Source organism: Mus pahari, chromosome 2 (assembly GCF_900095145.1).
Source record: "Mus pahari chromosome 2, PAHARI_EIJ_v1.1, whole genome shotgun sequence".
Taxonomy (NCBI): domain Eukaryota; kingdom Metazoa; phylum Chordata; class Mammalia; order Rodentia; family Muridae; genus Mus; species Mus pahari.
Window position 1 is genome coordinate 73053979 of NC_034591.1, and position 22034 is coordinate 73076012.

Consider the following 22034-nt stretch of genomic DNA (forward strand, 5'->3'; position numbering starts at 1 on the left):
CAGTCTTACCTGGGTTTTGTTGATCCACATTTTGTTACTCTAGCCCCCCCCCCCTCGCTGAAGGGTCTTCTGGTAGTTTCCAGATGTTTCTGCCTCTCTAGTTCCTTTGCTTCTCTGTATTCACCATGCCAATGTCTATTTTTAAATCTACCCGAATCTTTACATTGACCTGTTCTCTTTGCTACATTGTATCCTCCAGTAGCTAGAGTAGACATCTTTATTGATTTAGGATAGGGGGCGGGATATGTTGGCCAGGAGGACTCTGGCTGTTACATGGGTAGGGTTATGGAAGGATGCTAGATCTGAGGGCCAGATCTGCTTTCATCAGAATTCCACGTTCTGTAGACCCCATACCCTGTGCACAGTTGTTGGATTTTGTGTGGTTCTTTTATACTTGGAAGTATTTTTAAAGGGTTTTTTAATATTTGGTTTTGAGTTGTTTATCCCCCGTTTAAGGAGTTGAGCTTGGTTTTGGGGTGCTGACCCTGTCAACTATGACCTCTCTGACTCCTTTTCTGGCTCTAGGTGCTTTCTGCTAGACTGTTTGCAGCCTGTGAACAGATAGTTTTATCTTTCTTTCCTACTGCACACCTCACTGCTCTCTCAGGATTGCCATTATGATGTTGAATAGATGAGAGGGCAGAGCCTAGCTTTGTTCCTGACAGCAGGAACACTTCCCCACTGGGTTTATCTTGGCAGTGAGAATGAAGTGCCTTCCCCGTTCTGTCTGAAGAGAGCTCCTGCCATGAAAGGATCTGATTTTTGTTGTTTTGCTGCCTTTTCTTAATCAATTGATGTAAACGTGTGATTTTTTTCCTTCATTTTTACAATGTGTTAATATGAATTTGTTTGATTGACTGGCAGTTCACACACATGTGTGTGTGTGTGTATGTATGCACACAGATAGATGGGTAGATAGACAGAAAAAAGAAATAAAAAAAGAAAGGATATGACTGTTCTTGGGTATGCCAGAGGAGAAGGTTTATTGTAGATAAAGGGGAGAGCACTAGCCAGAGGCAGGGGCATCTGGGAGAGTTCAGAGTGAAGGTGACCCTGAGCTTGACCTTGTGAGGAGAAAGGGGAGGTGGAGGGGAGAGCCAGACCAAAAGGCTAAAGGGCAGACAAAATGGCCAGGTAACCAAAATGGATATAGGGAAGGGCAGCTGAGGGAAGGGAAGCCTAGCCCAGTGCCTGGGATGGAGACGTCTAGGGTAGGGGGCGGAGTATGTTGCCCAGGAGGATCCTGCAACAGGTAGGATTGCTGAGGGATGCCGGGAGAACTGGGGGCCAGATCTGCCTTGATATATTGACTAGGCACCTCAACCATTTGTCCCAGGTTTGAGACCGAGTGCACGGTGTGTGTGTGTGTGTGTGTGTGTGTGTGTGTGTGTGTGTGTGTACTTCACAGTTAAGGATTAAAAATTCTGCCTTCTGTTGTGTAGTCATACTTGAGTGTTTCTCACTTTGACTTTAAAACTTCTCTGAGAGTTTGAAAATCCATGAAATTCAGGATTACAAGGTATAAACATGATTCTTATAGAACCGATTGGGATTGTACGATTGTATTTGTCTCATTTTAAGATCGGCATCTGCTGCACATATCACTCCATTCTCCTTGCATCTCCTCCGTCCTTCTATGAAGTTGCTCAAAGTCAGTGCCTGTCTTAGACAGTTTCCCCCTTTTCCTGCAGTCTGAGGTTATCTTTGGGTTTTTCAGAGGCAGAGAAGAGAGCAGACATACTCTTTCCTTGTGCTGGTCACCATCTGGCTTTTTTCCCAGACTCCCTTGCTCAGGATGGCCCCATTCTTTTTCAGTTTGAACTGGTATTCCAGAGGCTACCCCAGCTGTCGCTTGGGACCTTCTTTTTGATCTCTGGCTTTATGCCAGGAATCACATGCCTTAAAACAGGAAAAGGTGGGAGCCTGTTGGAAACTATGAGAGAGTGCAGATATTAATAGCCAACATCTACTGAGTATTTCATAAGTGCCACTCACTGATTTTAAAATGTGTTTTTTTTTTTTTTAAAAAAAATGGAAATGATTAAATCCTCACCACAGAGTATTTAGTGACTGTTATTCTTTTCCCAAGTTTGCAGGACACTTGAAGAAGTCAAGGTATTGTGTTATCCTAATACAAAGTAGATCTGGGCCCACGAAGGCTCTGGAGTGGAGGAGAAGTATGTTGGTTGCTCTTTGAACAAATCTCGGAGTCCTTGTTTCTCAAGGATCCAGTCCATGTCCAGGTCTAGGAGCTTCTTATGGGTTCTGTGCAAAGAAAAGGTGATTGCAATAGGGTGGGTCTAAATCCATCTACCTTATCATAATACTTCGGAATTATCTTGTCATTCCCCCCTCTCCTTGCTTTTTTCTACTTCTGACTCTTTGCATGTGAACAATATTCAGAAACCCTATGGTTTCCCGGTCTAGAAGCCATATAAACACTGCATCTTGCCTGCAACCAGCAAGGAGGCGTGAGGGGAAGAGCTGGAAAGAGGCAGACACCAGCAAGGCTGGCATCTAAGAGCTGAGGGTTACCTGACAAGGGAGTGTCAGGTGCAGGTAACTTACAGCGCGGGGTATTGGCCATCTGTGGCCTGCACAGCATAGGGTTACTCTGCACTTTCCATCCAGCGCTTACAGTCCCACCCCCTCAGCCCTCACCCCCTCCCACACCAAGGCGTTTGATACCCTCACCCGGCAGTTCTTGCAGTTCTTGGAGCCAACACTCAGCCTTGACTGTCCTTCTGGCACTGGCAGAGCCCTAGGACTTTGCTCCTGTGGTACCAACCTTCTCTGAAGCTTTGCCGTCCCTCCCTGAGCCTTCCCTTTTCCTTATGATACCTCTTACCTGCCCCCTCACATTGCTTGTGAAGCAACATGGGCCACCCTGGTCCCAGGCCAGAGGGCAATTGTCCCAACTATAGGCCTGCCTTGCATTTCTTGGGTGACATCATTCTGAAAGGGTTGAAAAGCTTGGTATAGCGAGAGTCAGACTTCCCTGGGCTTATCTCTCCAAAGGTTCTGTGCTTCTAGGAAGTAGAACCTGTTTCATGTCTGGGCCTCACTCAAAAACTGGACTTTGTGCCCACAATCACTCTATTGCCAATTCGAGTAGTTCAAAGGCTCCTGAAAAGGGTTGAGACACACAGAGGCCTGGAGATAATGCCTGGAATTCATGATCGGAGAGAGGGAGCCGGGTCTCTGTGGAAGCTCTGTTATATCACAAGAAAGATAGAGGAGCCACAATAGCCATGAGCTTTGGTTTCAGACAAGGGGAGAAAGAATCGCCCTACCAGACAGAGAAATGCTGGAGTGGTGAGCTGGGGTTGAAGATCATAGAATTTGCAAACTATTCACAGGGCCATGTTTCTCTTTGGCAGTGTTTGTAACATGAAGCTCCCAGGTTTGTTTGTTTGTTTTGTTTTAAGAGGCACACTAGTACATTCTAGAAGGCTGATGGGGGATGGGGAGGATGCTGTGATGTCTGTGGCTGTGCAGAGCTGGAATGTTGCAAATTGGAAAGCAAATTATTTCTCTACCTTTAGTCCCTTAAGGCCATTTGTTTTCCACCTCAGTGTTTGATCTAACATCCTTGTGGCTATCAGGTAAGATACTTTTTTGGGGGGAGGAGGGCAGGAGATACACACAGATCCCTAGTTTCCACCAACTCAAAGGCCTCCTTAGAATGTCATCAGACAGTATCCAAGGCCTACTCCTGAGACTCCCCACCCTGCTGTAACCCACTAGGGCCCCTCCCCCCATGTCTTTGAAAGATGCCTTGACATAGGGGTTTTCTTTGTTCTGCTATTTTAAGAACACTGTGAAACTGTTGCCACTTTGGACTGTGGCATTTGGGATGACCTAATCTGTTCCAGAGCCATGGCCACTTCTGTATGGCTCCAGAATCAACTCCTATTCTCTTTGAAGTGGTAGCCGGTTTTGCATTGACATCCCTAGAGGAGAGAGGAAAAGCTGCCCACTGTATGGGTGCTGTTCACAGCATGGAGCCCACTGTATGGGTGCTGTTCACAGCATGGAGCCCACTGTATGGGTGCTGTTCACAGCACGAATTGTTCATTAGCTTTAAACTCTTGGCCCAGGTAAGTCTGGTTTTCTTAATAGTTATTAAATTATCCTTTCAGATCCAACATGGGTTTTAAAATCAAATTCTCTCAAAATTTAAAATTTACTCCTAAATCCCAGGAATGTTGGAACATTGAAAAAGATTGATTTCAAATTGAATTTGTGTTTCTAGGGGAAAATAAAAAGAAAAAAGAAAAAAACAAACCAAACCAACCAACCAACAAACGAAAAAACCCAATCCCCCCCCCCCAAAATACCCCAAAACAACAACAGCAACAACAAAAAACCCAGATCATCAACAACAGCTTAGGAATATGTCTTAGGCAGTGTTCTATTGCTGTGAAGAGACATCATGACCCAGGCAACTCTTATGAAATGGAGCATTTCATTTGGGGCTGGCTTACAGTTTCAGAGGTTTAGTCCATTATCATCATGGCGGGGAGTGTGGTGTTGTGCATGCAGACAAGCACTGGTGCACACCACCACGCAGTAGCTAAGAGCTACACCCTGGTCTGGAGGCAAGGAAGCAGAGAGAACCAGGGCCTGGCACTGGCTTTTGAAACCTCAACCCCACCCCCAACCCCTCAGTGACAAATTTCCTCCCACAGGGCCACACCCCCTAACCTCTCTAATCCTTGCAAACAGTGCCTTTCTCTGGTGATGAGCATTCAAGTAGATGAGGCTATGGGGGTGGGGTGTATTCTCAGTCAAACCACAGAATATGGGTGAGAGGACGCTGTGGGGAATCAGAGTCTTGAGATAGCCTTGGAGGGCTGCAGCTTTCTCCCACATTCGGGTGCTGTCTAAGAACAGGCAGGCTGGGGTCTGTGGAGTCAGGACCATTACACAATGACTACAGCCAAACAAACAAACAGAAAAACCGTATTCTCTGATACCAAGTCTTGAAGTCCCTTCAATAGGAAATCATTTGAAAAGTAGGGAGCTACATAAGAGGAGGAGTAAGTAACTGTGGAGAGAGAAAGATTTAGGCATGTACATAGAGAACCAGAAGTCCAACTGCCCCAGAGCCACAAGTTCAAAAAGACATTAGACATGTAAAGAGACTGGATTTCCAACCAAAACATACAGCCATTGTCACGGATGAATGAATTTATAAATAGTCCCCAGGACTTGCGGAGGATCAAGAGAACAGCCCCCAGATGCTAACGTAATATCTAAACTAATGTGTTCTGCGATCTCTGCTGTTGCTGCTGTTTACGGGTGAACATGGGAGCTCAGGCAGGGGCATGAATGTTTTATTCTATCTGAGATGGAAGGCCATTGCAGGTATTCGTGGAGTGACATGATCTGGGTGGCAGGTGCTCTGTTGAAGGTAGGAACACTGCCCTAGGAATTCAGAGCCTTCCAGGATCCCGAGGCTTCTTGGAAGATTGCCAAAATGCCGGGATAAAAAGATCCAAGTCAGGGTCTGGAGGTGAGCTCGCTGGTGAAATGGAAAATCTAGGCTGGTCCCTAAGGACCTTGTGCTATAGGGGATTTTGAGCTGGATTCAGAAGAGCAGTTCTGAGACAGAAAAGAATTTTATGGAGGAAAGTGCCATGGTAAACAGCATGCCTGCTTACCCTTGAAAAGGTCAAGCTGGCTGCTATGTGGAGGAGGGCTGGACGCAAGCATGAGAGCTTGCTTTATGACACAGCTCCAAGAGACAATGTAGGAATTTGTGAAGGAATGGGGCAGGGAAAGAAGCCAACAGTGCCTCATCTAGACAGCAGCGTTGCATCATTGCATGAGATAACCTTTTACAGGGTAGTAAAAAGGCCCGTCACCTGTATTCTGCAGCACATCCTGTCTCCAAGCGAGAAGCGCGCAAGTACGCTTCTGCGCATGTGCTCATGCAGCCTTGGTATGGATACCCGGCTTTTGCAGAGGTTAGACAGGCTGTTGATTCTGCTCACGAATTTGAATTGCCATTTGGAATTCTAAAAAATGAAGCATAAGACTGTGTATGGCACAAAAAAAAAAAAAAAAAAAAAAAAACCGCCCTCGTTCTTGAACAGCATGACTTAGGTACCATTTGGAGTGCAGAGAACATTGTGTCAGGCCTGATGGGGGAGAGTGGGTCGCCACCCCTCCTCCACAGGATATTTCCGTCTCTCTCCTGGATTCAGAGTTCCCTGTGTTCTTCCGCACGAAAAGTACAGCAGCAGGTGGGAGGCTATTCTAGCTGTCCTTGTACAGATCCTGCCTTGGCAATAAACTGCCGAAGCTGCTGAGACCTGTCTGCCCACGAGTATGAGGGCTGCTGGGGTAGCCTAGCGCTGAGATAATGTGCAGGCCCCAGGTGCCAGGGAACCTGTGCACCCCTTTTCACTGTAACAGCCATAAAGAGAAAGAATAAATCTGACATCTGCAGGAAGGTGAATGGAACTGAAATCGTTGGGCGAAGGGAGGTAGGGGCAGATGCAGAAACACCAACAATGCATGATTTCTTTCTTTCTTTTTTATTAGTTATATTCTTTGTTTACATTTCAAATGTATCTCCTTTCCTCTCCAAAAGTCCCCTATACCCTCCTCCCCGCCCCCAACCTACCCACTCCCACTTCCTGGCCCTGGCATTCCCCCTGTACTGGGCCATATATTCTTCACAAGACCAAGTGCCTCTGCTCCCATTGATGGCCNACTAGGCCATCATCTGCTACATATGCAGCTAGAGACACAAGCTCGGGGCGGGGGGGGGGGGNAATACTGGTTAGTTCATGTTGTTGTTTCTCCTATTGGGTTGCAGACCCCTTCAGCTCCTTGGGTACTTTCTCTAGCTCCTTCATTAGGGGCCCTATGTTCCATCCAATAGCTGACTGTGAGCATCCATTCCTGTGTTTGCCAGGCACTGGCATAGTCTCACAAGAGACAGCTATATCAGGGTCCTGGCAGCAAAATCTTGCTGTCATATGCAATAGTGTCTGGGTTTGGTGGTTGTTTTGGGATCGATCCCCAGGTGGGGCAGTCTCTAGATTTCAATATGCATATGCAAGTGAGGGTGGGTCAAGAAACTACAAAGGACTTCATCAGAAGGAGGAAGACACTTTCAGGGAAGGAGAAGAGGAAAAAAAGAAAGATGTGAGTGAAAGCCTGTGACCAGGACGCAGAAAGGAGGCTCTGGGGTGTGGGGGCCCAGCGAGAGGGGGCCCAGCGAGAGGCAGGAGGACAGGGAGGAGCAATAGCAGACCAGGTGAATAAGAACAAAATGACATGTCAGAATTAAACCTATTACTTTATATGCTAGCTTCAAAAGCCAGCAAATACAGGTACTGGGTTTAGATCATCTTTGAAAGAAGAACCTGGCTTGGTTTGGGACAACCACTGGCCCTTTTCCTGCTTCATACTTGAATACATTTTATTTTGATCAAATTCATCCCTCACTCCCCACCTTCAGCTTTTCTCTAGCTTGTTCTATCCCATCTTTCTTTCAGTATTATGTCCTTCCACACTCTGTAGATGATAAACGATAGGTAGATAGATAGATAGATAGATAGATAGATAGATAGATAGATAGATAGATAGATTACCTATTGAGTTTAATTAGTGTAACCGAAATGTAAATGAGTGTAGGACTAGCCTTTATAGGTTGGGACCTACCCACCACTTCTGAGAAATCTGACTTCTTTCTTCTGGTAGTCATGAACTACCTGTAGCTTCTCAACTAGGAGTAGGACTATGAACACACACACACACCATGCATGCCAGGATATTGACCAGATTGATCCTGAAAAAGTCTTGTGCAGCATCCACAACTATAGAGAGCTTATGAGTGCAGTGGCCCGTCACATCTGGGAGACAGTTTGACAGCGGGCCCCTGGGAGCTCTGGCCCTTAGGACCTTCCCATTCTCTGTGGGACATTTGCTGAGCCTCAGGAGGACTTATGACACTGGCTCTCTGCTCTTTGAACTCTGTTGTCCCCTCAGCAAACATCCGTCCAGTGCAGAAAGAAGCTTCTCCGCGGGCACTGTCTAAGCCTCCAGAGGATCCGGACTCAGTTTCCAGGATACACATAACCACTCACAGCCCTCTGTAGCTCCAGTTCCAGGAGGCTCTTCTGACCTCCTCAGGCACTAGGCACACGTTTGGTCTGCACATAAAATAAAAGTAAAAAGACATACATTCATATTCTTAAAGAAACAGCTTTTCAGATGAGAGGAGAACCAGCGACATTGGTGTCAGCCTTTCTCACAGAAGACGGTGTTACACGGAGGCCAGATGGCAGAGGGAAGCAAGGAGGTGCAGCGGAGGACACGTCAAAGTTCTGATCTAGACTGTCACCCCCTGCCCAGATAACAACCGCCGCTCTGCTGCTTCATTTACTGGAACAGCAAAGGGACACAGATGGCTTTTATAATGTATCCAAGTTAGAGCGGCCACCTTTCCAACTCTACTGCGGCCCTTGGCTCTGTGATGCTGTCATTTGATTTTGGTATTTCTAATCTGCTTATTGGCTTACCTCTGGCTTTCAGCCTCTTTATCCAAAGAGAAAAGGCTCATGTGCCTGTCTTGTGTGTGATTTCACAGCCTTTTCAGTTCCTGGATGACTTCTTTTGAGTCTTACAGGAGCCAACTGTGTGAACCAGGGCTTTGGGTGGAAGCAGACAGATCTTTGTTCTTGATCGCATTGTTATCGGGAAGAAAGGAGAGTGGTCTTCGCAGGGATGACACGATGGGTGTTTCATACAATTTGTGAGCTTGTTTTCCACAGGGAAAGTGCCCAGGGTTGCTTCCTTTCCCTGCTTATGATTTTAGTGAAGTTGCCAATGGTGAGGATTGGCACAGAGGAAAAATGCTCAGTGGGTATTTAGGAATTCTTTCTTCCTGCTTCATTATCCTGTCACCATGGTAACAAGGATTCGTAGGGTTGTCTTTTTTTTTTTTTTTTTAAACCACTATAGTTGGAAGACTGACAAATATTGTAGCTTGAGTAGAAATGACTGTCTGTGTGTAGTATAATCATCAACATATGAATGAATGTGTTCTTTTGTCTGAAATCCACTAAATATATATATATATATATATATATATATATATATATATATATATATATATATATATTTTTTTTTTTTTTGAGAAGTTAGCGAAGTTAGCAATTCTTCCCTGGCCTGCTTCACAGAGAGATTGGCAGGTGCCTTATGGTGGCAGGTACAGAAGAGCCCTCTAGTGGGAAATTGCCAGGGCAAACTCAGGAGCAGGAGAGAGTCAGGAGATGAGTGTTCACCAGTGTGCTGGAGAATGTGTTCATTTGTCAATCTGTCATGTAAGAGTCACCAGGCATGTACTGAGTCACATGCTAAATAAGTAGCAAAATTAAGATAATGATTTCAATGCATCAGTCTCCATGGCCCTCAACTGAAACATCTGTAATGGGCAAAATCATAGAATAGGGATGTCTTCAGGCAGTAAGTGAAACTGAGGGGCTGGAGAGAGATGGTTTAGCAGTGAAGAACACTGGCTCATATTCTAGAAGGCCCTAGTTTGATTCCCAGCGCCTACCCACAATCCTCTGGAACTCCAGTTCCAGAGGATATAGCACCCTCTTCTGACCTCGGAGGGTACCAGGTAAGTATATGGTACATAAAAATACACACAGGCAAAACACCCATACACATAAAATAAAATTTTAAAAACTTGAGTCTGAAGTGGGTGAGATGATCCTTCCCTGAGGAGTGGTAGGGGATAGGGACTTCTCACCACATGAGTGCCTCTCAAACAGAACATTATAAACCTCCCCCCAAACCAACATCAGAATAGGACTTCCATTGCTGTTCATCCTGTACTTAGAGAATTACATCCCTAGCCATTCACAAAGCACACCTGAGATCATAAGGTCAATTTTACAAGAACAGTTGTGTCCTTCTTGCCTAGGGTCCTCATGCTTTTACTCCTTCAGTTTTAAATGACTTTGATTTTAACGGCTTGTACAGAATATTTTAAAACCACGCTGTGTAAGAAATAACCCTATTGTACATGTATCATAAAAGCATTTGAGCTATGTCTAAGTGTACTGATGGATGTAGAACTGGAGCCCCCCGGTCCACAGATATGTTACTGACCATCATCCACAAGCCTCTCCTCAAGGCTCACGAAGTGTGTTTCCAGGCAACACAAATTGGGCTTTAGAGCGTATGCCTTTCAAACTTGTGGAGGGTCTAAGTCAAGCCAGAGTCACTGGTGGACTCCTTATGTTTACCCCAGAACACAGCGACTCTGATGATGCACATCCAGGAGTTTCTGTCAAGCAATCCAATCTTCTTTTCTGCATTGGATTAGATAGATCCATTAGTTATAAACCCAGAATCATAATATATGCCGGTATCAAATTAAGAAAAGAAATCTTGGAGTAATTTAACCAAGAGCGAGCCAGACTCTCTCTCCTGTCTCTAATCTGTCTGTGATATGAGCCTGAGTCTGTGCCTACCTGAATGCTGTCTTGTAAATCTGTGTGTGTGTGTGTCCTTAATTAACAAAGGGCTTTTGTTCTGTATGTAGTGAACAGTACAAAAGTATCATATGAAGAAGGAATGGGAGGTCCCTTATAAAAATCTTTAGCAGGGTTGTACAAGGGCTGACACTTTATTTTCTCCAACTGACCCAGCTGACAGACAGACAGATGCCGTCAAGCAAGGTGCATACGTTGCTTCCACTGCTGAAGGCAGATGTTTATTGTATGACTTTGCTTCAGAGCTATTTGCCTTTTTCAGCATCTACTTTGGTAACATACATGCATGTGTGAATTACTCATGGGTCAGGGGCATGGAAGACCACATAACAAGATTAAAGCTATGCCTTAGCTTAGGCTGTAAAAGTTTAATCACATGGGGGTGGGAGGGCTGAGAGATGGCTCAGTGGTTAAGAGCACTGACTGCTCTTCCAGAGGTCCTGAATTCAATTCCCAGCAACCACATTGTGGCTCACAACCATCTGTAATAGGATCTGATGCCCTCTTCTAGTGTGTCTGAAGACAGCTCCAATGTGTATTTATATAAATAAAATAAATAAATCTTTTTTAAAAAATTCATCACATGGGAAACCCAAGGCAGGTGAGGTTGCTTGTTTGTTGCTCTCCTAAAGGTGGGTTAAAAGGACAGGACAGGCCCACAGTAGGATAGCAGTGACCTCAGGGTGTATTGACTCAGCTGTGAGTCAGCCAAAGCTCCAGTCTCTTAGAATCCATGCGAGCATTTGTAACTGTCCCACTTTTCTGACTAGAACAAGGATTTTCAAAGCCTAGCACCCCATCAGGAACTGTGTGGGGCTTCCCAGAAGCCTGATTTACCTGGTCCCTGGTCTCTGTGACCATCAGTGGCTACTCAGCCATGCACTGTGATACAGAGGAATTAGCCCCTTGCAGGGTATGCCTGTGTCCCTGGCACAAGTGTATGTTCAGGAGAATTCACAGGGTGCCTTACACCTGTTGGATCCAATCCAATCATTCATTCATTCACCCATCATTCACTCACCCAGTAAGTAGAGTATATAGTCACTAAAATACACTGTGACCCCTGACTTCCTGTCTCTCTAATTCTCTGACCCTTGAGAACCCTATTTCCCTTGAACTTCCTAGTTCTCCACTGCACTCCATACAAAGGTCATTACATCTCCCATAAAGCCAGCTCCCAGAGCCTGAATCTGCTGCAGCTAAAAGGCACAGTGGCCTACAATAGGTCCATTCAGAATCTAGGAGTAGCCACGGGTGCAAAAATGGAAGCTCGGGTATGTGAAAAGGATCTGATTAGGGGCTCCTTGAGACCACCAGGACTTTATGCTCAAGATGAGCAGTGTATAGACTTCTAGTACAGAGACCATCTGATGTCCCATGGAGAGAAGTGTGGGCGTGACCTGAGATTGTAGATAATGGTATAAAGTCCTTGGCCTTGGAAATGGGGCAGGAAAAGCAGAACTCCCGTGAGAGAGAGAGAGAGAGAGAGAGAGAGATGCAGCTGATAGAGCATTTTGTTTCTCTGCACATGCTATGGGTTTTTTCCCTTGTTTATTTGTTTTTTTAACAGTTAAATCCCAATTCCCTTGCAGGTCAGCACAGACACCCCCAGCTTAAGGAAGCCAGATCTGAAAGGCCGGAGTGCACTGTTGGCTGATATCCAGCAAGGAACACGCCTGCGGAAAGTCACCCAGATCAATGACCGCAGTGCCCCACAGATCGAGGGTGAGTGAGTGAGCAACCTGCGTGGAGCCCAGGACAGGGCTGCACAGAGCATGGTCAGACTCAACTCTAGCTGGTCTGCATTTGTGACCTATGCACTCTCAAACCACCTCGGACCTGCTTCAGGGACAGGCCACCAGGCGAGAGACTCAGACACTCCTTTCTGAAAGGCCACCGGTGGTAGAGCTTGCATTATCTTTCATTACTTTTCAATAACAAAACAACAAAACCCCCTCATAAAAATAATAAATATCATTTTTAAATTGTGATAAAGTACACATAACAAATTTCACCATTTTTAACTGTCCCATTGAGTGTCATCAATTACATGCACGATGCTATTGCAATGTGAATGCAATATGAAAATTATGCAAATGAAAAAAAAACCATTTACGTTTGGTCAAGACTGCAAAACGTTAACATGTTATATCCAGAAACGTTTTGTAATGCAAGGTATTATTATGATTTCACATATTTCAAAATGATGGCAATTCTCAAAAATAGTCCTGTAGCTAGTATTGTACCTCAGTGCCTGTGACTACATGTGTTAGGGCACAAACACACAATTTTACAGAGTTATTTTTATTCTTTTTAATTATGTGTAGGTGAGTATGTGTGTATGTGTGTATATGTGCGTGCAAGCATGTGCGTACCCACCTGTGTGTATGTACATGATGGAGTACATGTGCCTGCAGAGGCCAGAGCACCACCAGATCCTTGGAGACTGGTGTTGGAGCAGGTTATAAGCTGCCAATGTGTGTGAGCTGCTCAAGGAGAACTGAATTCAGGTCTTTTGTTCTCTCCAGTCCCAAAGACAGACACTTTTTTTTAAAGATTTATTTTATTTATTATATATAAGTACACTGTGAGCTTTATATATTGTATTATATATAAGTACACTTCAGACACACCAGAAGAGGTCATTAGGTCTCATTATAGATGATGGTGAGCCACCATGTGGCTGCTGGGATTTGAACTCATGACCTCTGGAAGAGCAGTCAGTGCTCTTAACCGCTAAGCCATCTCTCCAGCCCCAATGGACATATTTTAAATGAAACCTTTTCAACACTGATTGTAATAAGGGTCCATTTCTGATTGGACTCATTGTCTAATTGGTTAAGCTCAGTTAGCAGACTGATGCATATTACTGTCCTACCTACTGCCTAATCACACCGAGGAGTACTGCATGTAATATTCAGAGTAATCTGACCACTCATCCAACAGTGGGCAGCCTGCCCTAACGGCATGTGTTAGCCTTAGCTTGTGTCTTAGTGACTTTTCTATTGCTATTATAAAACACCATGTCCAAGACAAGTTATAGACGGAAAGGTTTGCTTGGGTTCACAGTCGCAGAGAGATGAGAGGCTGTGCTGGCAGAGTGGGGACATTGCAGATGGAGCTGGATGCTGTGAGCGAAATCTTCAGCCACAATGAAGAAGCAGAGAGCAACTGGAAATGGCCAGAGTCTTTAAACTCTCAAACCCACCCCCAGTGATGTACTTCCTCCAACAAAGCCACTCCCCTCCTAAACCTTTCCAAACAGTGCCACCAACTGGGGACCAAGTGTCCAGATACCTGAGACCTCATTCAATCCAGGAATTCTTGTCTATGTTGAGTGTCTTCTGAGTGTCTATGGTTGGTGACCACTGTATATGGAAGGCAGGGTCACTGATGACTCATGCCTGGACATTCTGATCCACAAATAAAAAAAAAATATGAAGTTAAAAAGGCGGAGTGGGTTAAGCTTGGATTTTTGTGGGGGGGGAGGGGGGTAGGTCTAGACCTTTCAGTGTCAGTTGAGTTTTCTAATTTGAGCCACAGATGGTCAAGCACTTTGATAGGACTAGACTGGGTAGCAGACAGGCTTAGGTATGAGAACACACGCAGTGAAAATGGTGGCATTGGGCTAGAGTGGGAATGGCCTGCTGGCTCTTCCTACTCATCTTCCTGCCTCTTCTCTCCAGGTTCAAAAGGAACCAGCAAAGAGGGAGGAGCTGCTGGCAGCAATGCCCGGGGAGGAAACACACCCCCTGCCCTGGGAGATCTCTTTGCTGGTGGCTTTCCTGTGTTGAGACCGGCAGGCCAGAGAGATGTGTCAGGTAAGAAAGGGTCCAACCTGGTGGCCTGGTGGTCTTTCTTCACGTGGGATACATGATTCATAAGAAGTTATATAGCAAGAAGATGTGCATTCGAGAACTTCAATCCTGGAAGCTCCCAAATCCCAGATTTGTTCTGACGATCTTTTTAAATCTCATCTATGTAAATTGCATCATCAGAATTGGAGAATGACTTGTTTAGCAAAGGTGTCATGTTAGACAGCCATTCATAACAGACGTGACAGTGCTGTGGGTCTACCAGCTTGGGCTGAGTTGTAACGAATCTCCATCACCAGATCAGTTAGACATTGTTGTCTAGTCAAGTGTGAAAATGTAGGCGCTTTAAACAACTGCTTATTTAGACTGTAATTCCGTCTATTAACAATCTAGGGTGGTCTTACCTAAGCTCCTTAGCATCTGCAAACAGCTGCAAATTGGTGAGGTGGCTTACTTTCCCTGTCTCCAGGGCCCCAGCTAGAACAACTGGACTGACTGTCCTCAGAGCCACATGATCTGCAAGTCTGTAGGATTTGTCACAGTGTTGGGTATCAAGAGAGAAGTAGGATGTGCGTAGACTCTAGAGACTGTCCTGGAAGTTTGTCAGGAACTAACTTAAGTCTACCAAGTTACTTCCTGCTCCTTCCTCTAGGTTAGTCACAGCGAGGAACAAGCCCAGCCAGGACAGGGAGTAAACTTCACCTCTTGACAGAACACACAAAAGTGACACAGGAGGGCCTGATTTGGTCACTAAGACCATTAGCAGGCCATATATTCATAGCGTGAATTTATGCTTCAGTGAGCGTTCAGTATTTTTTAAATCGTTGTATTAAAAATTAGCCAAATACACTGCTGCTGTAAGGGGTAGAAAGGGGTGTCTTGTTTTGCCTTGGCGGAGGGCAGATGCAGCTGAGAGGGGCCTCGTGGCTGCTGCGGGTGTGTGCAGCCTCACAATGAGCCTGCACAGTCTACTACTCAGCCGCAGGGACATCAGGCTTGTGAGTCGCGTGTACCGCCCCGTCACCTGGACTTTTTCCTTCCCACATTGCAGTTCTAACATTGAATGTGTTTCACTTCCAGGTGGCAAGTCTGGGCAGGGCCCTGGCTCCCGAGCACCTTCTCCCCGGCTCCCTACCAAAGCCATAGGCGGCCCCCTTCCCACTCCTGCATCTCCCAGGCTAGGCAATGCCTCAGAGACACACAGCTCTGCCAGGCCTGTCCCTCCTCGCCCCAGTGTGCCTGCCCCACCGCCTCCCACTCCACCCCCCCCCCCGCCTCCGCCTCCGCCCCTCCCCCCAGCCTCCCCCATCAAAGCCCAGTTGGTGTCCCCGCCTGTCCCTCCAACCAAGGTGAATCCATCTGTGGTGCCACCTCCTATACCCTGCGCACCTCCTCTTCCGCCCCCTCCCCCGACTCCGCCCCCGCTGCCCCCAGCCTCTGCGCTGAGCGACAAGGCAGTGAGGCCCCAACTAGCCCCACTGCACCTACCACCCATCCCACCCCCGCTCCCTCTCCTCCCACCCTGTGGGTACCCGGGGCTCCACTCAGAGCCCAACAGCCCTGCACAGGAGGTGCGAGAACCTCCAGCTCCTCCACCGCCGCCACCACCACCACCTCCACCTCCGCCACCACCTCTCCCCACTTATGCCTCTTGCTCCTCGAGGGCCGCTGTGGCCCCGCCCCCTTTGCCAGGCTCAAACCACAGCGGCAGCGAGACTCCTCCCCCATTGCCCCCCAAATCCCCCAGCTTCCAGACGCAGAAGGCCTTGCCCACGCCTCCAGGTGCTCCCGGCCCTCAGGCTATCCTGCAGAAGAAGCGGCGAGGCCCAGGTAAAGCAGCGTTTGAGGCTCCTCTGAGCCACGTGCACGCAGTGGCAAGGTTCAAACCTAGTCTCGGTCAGAACACTAAAGCCTGGCCCGTTTGTGGGGCCTTACTATTTGTTTCGAGATGGAAGCCACTGTTGAGGGAGGCTGGGAGCCCTATCCTAGATCCCACCGACGGTGCCAGACATTCTGACCTTGATCCTCTAGCCATTGCTTAGCTGGGTATTATGGGGCAACCACTTCGCCTCTCTGTGCTTTCTTGTCTGTCAAATAGGGTGGCAGGCAGACGAGTGTCTCTCACAGTGTGGAGGATGCTTGACACTGGTCTGGATCTAGCAATGGGGAGGGCTGGCTCTGGACCTCCTCTCTGGGTCAGGTGCAGCCAGTTTCCAGGACTAGGTGTCTGATTTAGTTACCTGAGTGACACCTGTCTGGCTTCCAGCTGCAGCCTGTCCCACTGGAACATAGTCTGCATTCTTCAGATTCCCCAGCCAACTGAAGAAAACAAGATTGTGTATTGAGCCAAATTAAGAATACTTCCTTCCCAGAGAGGATTGTGAATGAAGCACACACTGTAGAGACGAGAGCATGCAAGGGCTACATGCAGCAGAGACCAGTGCAGCCATACTGCTGTGCATGTATGCATACATGCAGAAACAGTCAGCACATGCCCAGGCTGATGAACACACATCTCTTCACACAAGTACATATATACATGTCACACACATACCAGTCCATCTCTCACACACATACTACTTAAACCACATACACATATATGCACACATATACAGGTCCATCCATCATATACATACACAATACACACCACATACATATACATGTACACACTCCACATAGCAAATATGCACATATATGTGCACCACATACAAACATACCACAACACATGAACTGTTAAATACATATACATATATCACATGTATATGTGCACACATGTCTGCACACAAACAAATATACAGGCAAGTGTGCAATTTCTTAGGATCTGTAGGTACCTGAATTCAAATGCTAGGTTCCTCATCCATCCCTGTGTAAGGGAGGCTGCTTAAGCGGCTATTTTCAAAATAACGCCACCTTTCACATGGCATTGCTAATGAGGGCCACCTTTCACATGACATTGCTAGTGAGGGCCTGCATGTAGCTGTAGTGCATGTGCATGACTTCTTTCCTAGTCCCTTGTGGAGTCCCATCCAGTGGAGAATCAGAGCCTTATTCCCCCACCTCCTGCAGCAGGCTTATCAGGGCCAGCATGGTACCTAGGGAAGGGAAAGCAGAAAGGGAGAGGAAGGAGGCTGGGAGGGACAAAGGAGGCAGGGACTAGGTAGGAGGCTGGTGGAGGAGGGGATGACATGGGGATTGAGACAGGAGACTAGGAGCAGGAAGGAGGCTGGGATTGAGGAAAGACCCTGGGGTTGAGGAAGGAGGCAGAGATTGAGGAAGGAGGCTGGGGTTGAGGAAGGAGCCCTGAGGGTAGGACAGAGGCTGGACAGTACAGACGTACATACATCTTACCTGGCACTCCGCTCTGCGTTCCAGTTTCCAAGCCCCTAACAGCAGGTATGTCTCTGGCCTTTCTCTTGGTGTCTTTGGATGTCTGCAAAATGAGGGTACTCTTGCTTCAGCCTAGCATGTGGGTGAAAGAAGAGGCTGTGATCCATTGACAGGAACTGCCGAGGCAGTGTTATCCGGAGGAGCAGTGAGCCATGGCAGGGTCACCAAGGGAAAGGGCAGCAGCAGCAGCAATCACCCGTACTGAGGCGCCAGGGTGTGAGTTAGAGACGCCCGCCGCCGCAGGCAGCAAGCAAAACACTGTAGAGGAGAAAGGAGGCCTCTCACCTCCGCCAACCAAGACCAAGCAGGGAAGGCGTGAGGGAGGAGGTTGGTGTGAGTTGGACCCTGGCAGGCAAGAAGGTTTTATACCCAGGCTGGATGGAGAAGCGAGGTTTGTAGCATGGGGAGAACTAGTGTGAGCAGGGTGCAGGCCAGGGACACCCTCTGAAAGCCCTCCTCCTGACCTCACTGGGCTCTTGCCCATAGGTCTTCCGGTTCCTATCGCTCTGCAGTGGGTCCCTTTTTAGGGCTGTGCCATCTGACCGTGAGGCTTAGTGCATCACTGATAGTATAGTGGCAGCTAAGGTTGGCACATTTTCTGTATCGTGCACTTTAACTTATTCAGTCTTCTCAACCACTCCAGAAAATGCTTGCTGCTATTATTCCCATTGTATAGATGAACAAACTGAGGTACAAAGAGGTATGCAACTTGTGCCAGTTAAGGAAGCTGTAACTCAGAAACAAGTTGGCTCCAGTTGTTGTCCTCTTACTTATCCCACATCGACACAGGGGCTAACCCCCTAACCTCTCACGCGAAGTTAAAATCCGCTGTTCCACTTCTGTACCTCAGTAGCTGCCCTCTTCTCTGTTAAGGAACCAGTGGAGGAAAGCTAAACCCACCTCCAGCCCCACCTGCAAGATCGCCCACCACAGAGCTTTCCAGCAAAAGCCAGCAGCCCGGAGGCCAGCTGCGGAATGGAGACCAGCACACGATTGGTAAGGACTCCACTTGCAGTGCAGGCTTCCTGCCCCCCAAAGTCAGGACAAGAGTTCCCTGCCCACCCGAGTGGGACAGTGTTGGGCAGCCTCCCCTGCGGTCGCTGTGGTATCTGTCTCTCGGTGAGCAGGGAGGAGAGAAATGCAGAACAGCCTTCAGGATGTGTGGAATGGGGCTTTTCCCTCCGGGTCATCTGGATGGGTCTAGGACCCACTCTAGCCGTGTGACTCGGACAGAGGAAGGGAAGACATCCAGCACTAAAACCGTGCATGCACATTTATGCACATCGCCATGGAGGGTAAATCTATAAGCCTATAAGACCACAGAGGCTTGGAGAAAAGGAAGGATGTGTTGACTTCCTGCCTAGGAAGACTTAAAGAAAAAAAAGGACACTGAAAGAAAGGCACTTAGGGTCCTCAGACCCTCCACCTTCTGTCAGATCAGAAAGGGGACTGTCAGTCAAGAAGGGGGCAGGGCCACTTCCCTCCTCACCAGAGCCCCAGGGCAGAACCCATTTGCTTCGGGAAGCCCAGGACTCACACTGGGCACAGCCAAAGCTGTCCAGTCTCCTCCCCCTCAAAGCCATCCTTTAGGAATGCAGTAGGTACTCTTATTGAACGCTAGTACCAGGTTCTTTGCTAGGTTCCTCCCCCTGCCTGGAGCCTTTTTCTGTTCCTTCAGTGGCTCCCTTAGGTGGGCAGAGGATCTCGAGGGCATGGTGGTGGGGAATTACTGCCCTCGGCCTCTGCTGCATCCCCTTGTCCAGCCAGGAACACTTGAAAAGCAGGTGGACTCTTGGAGAAATAACCCTGCCATCCAAACCCTTGCACAGCGCAGGCAGGAGCAAGCAGGGTGTCCTGCCAGAGTGACCTGTGTCCCTCTGAAAACAGTCACACGTGGGTCACCCAGGAGTAATCTATGTAAACTCCAATTCCCGTATTTCTCACACGTACAGATGACTTCGAGTCTAAATTCACGTTCCACTCCATGGAAGACTTTCCCCCTCCAGATGAATACAAACCATGTCAGAAGATTTACCCCAGCAAGGTCCCCAGAAGTAAGTACTGCTTCACCAAGACCCTCCACAATACAGGGCTCCTGCAGATCGCACTGTGCCTTTACTGTCCGTTAGCAAGGATGCTGAGTGTGCAGGCTCCCACAAGCTCCAGGAGATGTATTTGTCCTGATGCCTAATGGTTCACTGAAAGATGTCTATAGAATGCCAGAGTTCACTGGCATCCTCTTGGAAGTGCTGAAATGAGCCTTGCACCCTTCCCTCCCCAGGGCCTTTGGCTGGGAGACACCCAAGCAACAGAGAAATGGGACATGGGCTCTTTGCAGTCACAGCTGGAGAAAAATCTCATTAGATTCTGGCAAACTACAAAATGGAAAATGACCAGAGGCCAATGGTTCTCAACCTTGCCTATACACAACAACAATCCAGTAGCCTTTTTAACTCCCGCACATAGTCAAGTGTGAGAGCCAGGTGTTAGAGTTTCCGAAAGCTGCCCACCATTGCTGATGCACAGCTAAAGTAGAACCACATAGCCAGGGGCTCTTCCTCCTAATTTCACTGTACAGGCAGGCCCCAAAAGGTACCTTCACTTATTTTGTCCAGTCCAGAGAGGAGGAGACTGGATGGATGCCACTCAGGGCCAAAACACCAGGAAGGTCAAAGAAAACAGGGTTGGAGAGATGACTGCACAGGGATTCTGCAGCTACTGTCAGTCCTGTGCAGAACTAGGTCATTCAGTATGGCCGAAGGCAGGAGACGGCAGAAGCGGCAACATGAGGTTGGGGGTGTTCTTATCCCACCACCAAAGTAGAGCCTTAGTCCCACTTGTCTGTGCACACAAAAGGAAAAGTATATATTTAAGGCTGGCCCCAAACCAGAGTCATATACCTGTCCCTGCAGATGGCCTGGCAAAGTCCCTTCCATGGGGGCTCAGCTCCCTAGGAGCAGAGCGGGGAATGTGTGTTCTGCTCAATACAGAGAAGCCGACAGCATCCCAGCACCAGCACGGGCACAACTCTCGGCTGACTGTGCTCACTGTAGACAGAGGAGCCTGGTGTGCCTGCCCTCCGAGTGGAAATAAGAAAAGAGAGCTGTCAGTGCTCTGGAAGCCAAGTCTTCTCGAGGTCCTGATGGACAGCCTTCCTTTGCTGGGCAGTAGATGCACATGAACTGGCAGGTACAGTGTGAACAGCAGATGCCACAGAGAGAAGCCAGGTGCCCAGGCTCACCTCACATGCTGTAATGGATGGGTATCTTAGTTAGGATCTCTATTGCTGATGGAACCCCAGGACTAAAATCAACTTGGAACGAAATGGTTTATTTCATTTACACTTCCAGGAAGTTGTCCATCACTGAAGGAAGTCAGAGCAGGAACTCAGGCAGGCCAGGAGCCTGGAGGCAGGAGCTGATTCAGGCTGTGGAGGGGTGCTGCTTCTTGCCTTGCTCTCCCTGGCTTGCTCAGTCTGCTTTCTTAGAGAACCCAGAACCACCAGTCAAGGGATAACACCACCCAGAACGCCCTGAGCCCTCCCTCATCCATCACTAATTAAGGAAATTCCCTACAGGCTTGCTTAGAGCTCAGTCTCACAGGCATTTCCTCAGTCAATGGTCCCTCCTCTCAGATGACTCTAGCTTGTGTCAGTTGACATAAACCTAGCCAGGACAGGTGAGTGGAGTTTTTCTTAATGCATAAGAGTGCTTACGGTTATTTACAGCACACCTCAGTTAACTGACATGAGGTTTGGGATTTGGCCATTGAGGGAGCCATGTAGAGCAGGGGCAGGGTGGCAGAGTCAGAGATCCCTAGGGAGAAAGCCACATTTCCCCGTGGGCAGGAGAACATCCAGGTCAGGGGCAGCCCGGACTGGGAGAGCATAATGGTTGAGGTGTATTTCACAATCCTTAGGGCCCAGTGTACAAGCTGCTGGTGAGGCCATGTAGGCAGCCTAGGGCTCAAACTTGGCAAAGTCAATCAATGGCAGCTCTGAGCCCGTGCTTCCAGAGCCACCTTGTAAAGTATGCACGGGTCTCAGATGGATGAACATTTGAGTGTCTTCTTAAAGAAAGACAGGGCAGGGCTCAGATGTCAGTCTGTTTCAGGGGCAAGTTCTCAGTGACTTAAGACCTCCTAGGCCCCACCTCTTAAAGGCCCTACCATCTCCAGTAGCGCCACAAAGCCTTTATCATATGGCCCTTGGAAACATTCCAAGTCCAAACTAGAGGCCCATCAGTTCCTCACCCTGGTTAGGCTCCAAGGAATTTTAATGTTCGAATAAAACCATGGAGTGTAAATA

The 22034-nt window shown here is 47.8% G+C and overlaps 1 protein-coding gene across 1 annotated transcript in view; it reads left to right on the forward strand.

Moving 5' to 3' along the window:
* Positions 1-5772: 5772 nt before the first annotated feature.
* Wipf3 (WAS/WASL interacting protein family member 3) overlaps positions 5773-22034 on the forward strand; it is a 29004-nt gene continuing 12742 nt past the window's right edge. Inside the window, exons 1-7 of the mRNA XM_029535274.1 lie at positions 5773-5914; positions 11652-11800; positions 12119-12251; positions 14213-14347; positions 15422-16171; positions 18602-18724; positions 19681-19782. Of these exons, the coding sequence (XP_029391134.1) occupies positions 5773-5914; positions 11652-11800; positions 12119-12251; positions 14213-14347; positions 15422-16171; positions 18602-18724; positions 19681-19782 (1534 nt within the window). The remainder of the gene's footprint in view (positions 5915-11651; positions 11801-12118; positions 12252-14212; positions 14348-15421; positions 16172-18601; positions 18725-19680; positions 19783-22034) is intronic.